The 3,365-nt window shown below is 46.5% G+C and overlaps 2 protein-coding genes across 2 annotated transcripts in view; one reads left to right on the top strand and one right to left on the bottom strand.

The window, feature by feature from the left end:
- Positions 1 to 435: 435 nt before the first annotated feature.
- PADG_08061 (uncharacterized protein) lies at positions 436 to 1,445 on the bottom strand (the record flags this gene model as incomplete). Its single annotated transcript, XM_010765153.1, has 5 exons — positions 436 to 521; positions 966 to 990; positions 1,060 to 1,088; positions 1,167 to 1,311; positions 1,437 to 1,445. 5 exons carry the CDS (start codon positions 1,443 to 1,445, stop codon positions 436 to 438), a joined length of 294 nt encoding a protein of 97 aa, XP_010763455.1.
- Positions 1,446 to 1,569: 124 nt separating this feature from the next.
- PADG_08062 (Rab GTPase-binding exocyst subunit SEC15) overlaps positions 1,570 to 3,365 on the top strand; it is a gene marked incomplete at both ends in the record, with an annotated part of 2,864 nt that continues 1,068 nt past the window's right edge. The window contains 5 exons of the mRNA XM_010765126.1: positions 1,570 to 1,620; positions 1,687 to 2,679; positions 2,749 to 2,880; positions 2,934 to 3,035; positions 3,097 to 3,206. Coding sequence (XP_010763428.1) covers positions 1,570 to 1,620; positions 1,687 to 2,679; positions 2,749 to 2,880; positions 2,934 to 3,035; positions 3,097 to 3,206 — 1,388 coding nt within the window. The remainder of the gene's footprint in view (positions 1,621 to 1,686; positions 2,680 to 2,748; positions 2,881 to 2,933; positions 3,036 to 3,096; positions 3,207 to 3,365) is intronic.

Below are 3,365 nucleotides of genomic sequence, written 5' to 3' on the forward strand. Positions count from 1 at the left end.
AGAAAAGAAAAGAAAAGAAAAGCAAAAAGAAGAAAAAGGAGGGTGTGGTTTGAAGGCAGGAGGAGGCAGGGTGGGAGCAGGAGGTAGTATGCAAGTGAATGAAGAAGGGGGGGTCATCTGAGGAAAAACCCCCTCTCAGACAGCATATGAGAAGAAATTCACAGGTTATTCTCTTTCTTGCACGGCATTGAAGCTGGAGCTGGAGCTGGAGAGAGAGAGAGAGAGAGAGAGAGAGAGAGAGAGAGAGTAGAATTGATAGACATGCTGAGTCAATGTCATTTACATCTCTCAAAGAAAAGGGTATAGTAAGCATGACTACCACCACCATGGCATTGTATTATACAGATGATGGACTAAATAGGGACACATGGTATATATATATGGATAGCCACTCAAGTTCTAAGAGAAGGCACTTCTACGCGCCAAAAAGGAATATTATGGACCAAACGCATCAAAGTCCGCGTAGCCGCCAGCGGGGAGATACAGCCCGTAAAGGCCTCTCTTGACGCGACAGGCATTTCCTGAATCATCATCCGTCCGTTGAAAAGGGGAGAAGAGATAAAGTGCGGGTATCATCCTGTGTAACTATTGCTCAGGAGAAAACTGCATCCTAATTAGCTGGAGGTAGCTATTAGGGAATCCGGAATGAAAAACAGACTCGGTATGTACACGCTGTTATTCCCCGAGAGAGAGATCAGATGTAGAATAGACATCGGCAAGCAGTAGCAGTCTCTTAAGGGGGCGCGTTATCAGTCCTCCATTTGAAAGGGGTATGTATCAAGGGTAACTCTGAGATACCGTTGGAAGAGCAATGGTACTAGCTAGAGGAAGCTAGGAGTAAGAGAACAGAAATTAGAGAAATAGATGCATGCTAACCCGTTGAGGAGAAGAATTAGAGAGAGAAGACATCACCACAAGCAGTGGTCTCTTGACGGGAGCAATATCTCAGTCCCTGGCAGGCTTACGATGGTGGTGTTTATCCCGTTGGAACTGCACGGTAATTATTAACGAGTTAACTAGTCAGTTAACTAATAGCCAGAGGCAGCTATTTATCAAAACGAAAAGGACGAGAGACAGGTAGTTGGACGCTTTTTCGTTGGAGAGAATTAGCCACCGATTTATGGAGCGGAGGACATATTCCTCTGAGTTGATAAATAATAACTAACCTGAAACCGAAGGCGGCGGAAGAGTCAAGCTGGATTTTGTTTTAGTGCCGCTCTCCGCCGCCTTTGGCCATCGCCTTGTCTGTGTCATGGGACCAGGAGTTGTTTCTGCCACCTCACCGCCCTGGAACCAAGCATCCAACAATCGCTAGAGTAGAAATTAGTTAGTGAGCGAGATATTTTCCATAGTCAAGATAGGCGTCACAATTGAAAATATATTTAAATATGTTCAACACCTGCATTTTCCTGTATATTAATATTCAATGGCCATACAATGGCCATAGCGGGCTCTGTCCCTTGTTCAGATTCCCTTCCTTTATCTGATTATCATGTCTTAATGATCTCCTATCTATAATCCAGCACATATCAAACCTCCGCTCCATCTCCGCACCGGATTTCCGCAGCCATGCCTTCCGCCATTCCTTCCCCTAGGAACCCGTCCTATATTCTCAACCAAGTCCGTCTATACCCAAATGTTAATCTTGTTGTTTAAATACCTAGTCTCTAAACCATTTATTAATAGATCGTCATCTCCCCCTCTGACGCTGACTACCTTGACCAACTCATCCCCTCAATCCGCGAATACAGCCACGGCAACCGCACCTCCCAACTCCTCCAATCCCTTTCCAAATTCGCTCTGGACCGCGAAGCAGAAATAGAACAAAACTGCACCTCCAACCACCAAGAGTTCGTCGCCTCCGTAAACCAGCTCCTCCTCGTCCGCGAGGGAACCGTCTCCCTCACTTCCGAAATTCTAGACCTCAACCAGTCCATCCAGGCAAGCACAGAACGTCTTGCGGAGCAGAAAAAGGCACTCGTCGAATCACGGAGCCACAGACAGAATATCGATGACACCTCTCGCGCTCTGCAGGATTGTCTCGAGGTCCTCCGTCTGGCGAACCAGGTAAATGACCTCCTGATGAAAAAGAGTCACTATGCCGCCCTGCGCGCCCTCGACGAACTCGAAAACGTACACCTGCGCTCCGTCACGCAGTACAAAATTGCAGAGATGATCCAGCGCTCTGTCCCAGCGACGCAAAAGGCCATCGCGGAAGCTGTCATGGCAGATCTGAATACCTGGCTGTACCGCATTCGAGAAATGTCTCAGTACCTCGGGGAGATCGCCTTATACCATACGGACCTACGAAAGAGGCGACAGAAGCAGCGAGCAGAGCTGAATCCGTATTTCGGACAGTTCAAGCTCAATTCTCCTGTCGAACTTGTCTCGGATGAGCATGAGGAGTTCGATCTCTTGCAGAATGATGACTTGCAGGTTGATTTCACGCCGCTGTTTGAATGTTTGCATATCCATCAGTCATTGGGGCAGATGGAGAGGTTTCGGGGTGAGTATGCGACGACGAGGCGGAGGCAGAAGGAATTACTCTTGCCTCCAGTTATTGAGCTGGTGGATGAGGATGGGGCCAGTTTGCATACGTTGCTGGAGGAGATTGCGGGGTTTGCCATTGTGGAGAGATCGACTATGAAGAAGATTCCGGATTTGAGGTCTTCTGTTGATGTGTGTGAACTGCCCTGATGAAGATATTGTGGATTTATATGCTGACGATTTTTTTTCTTTTTTGTACAGGTGGATGAGCTTTGGGATTCCATGTGTCAGGGCGCCGTTACCCTTATTTCGAAGGCACTGGATGCAGTCGACAACGCGGAAAATATCTTGAAAATTAAGAACTTGATCGTTTTGTTCATGCAAGCTATGGATGTAAGAATGCTCCTTGTGTCCACATTCATTCGTCTTCTGACCGGTCACGATAGACTTGGGGCTTCCCAGTTGGAGTATTCGACAATTTCCTCATAACCCTGTTTAGGAAATACGCTGAACTTCTCAAGAAGAGATTTAGTGATGATTTCCAGGAGGTATGGATATCTACAACGTTTTCACTCCATAGTTGAATGCTTATATGTCGTATTCTGCCAGATTGTGTCAACAGATGACTACATGCCCATGCCAATCCAGAACATTGAGGAGTACGACAAGGTCCTCAATGTTAGCTGGTATACTCCGGAGAAGCCACGCGAGGAGCAAACGTACGTCCACTTCGTTGTAACAAAATTTATACATCGTATTTTATTGAATATCTTTCTAACTGCTTCCAGATTCCCATATGTTTTTCCCTTCTCCCAAATGTATCCCCTGTGCTGTATCGATATCCGAAACTTCCTCAACCAATTCTACTTCTTTTCCAA

The sequence above is a fragment of the Paracoccidioides brasiliensis genome (genome assembly GCF_000150735.1).
Source record: "Paracoccidioides brasiliensis Pb18 unplaced genomic scaffold supercont2.14, whole genome shotgun sequence".
Taxonomy (NCBI): Eukaryota; Fungi; Ascomycota; class Eurotiomycetes; order Onygenales; family Ajellomycetaceae; genus Paracoccidioides; species Paracoccidioides brasiliensis.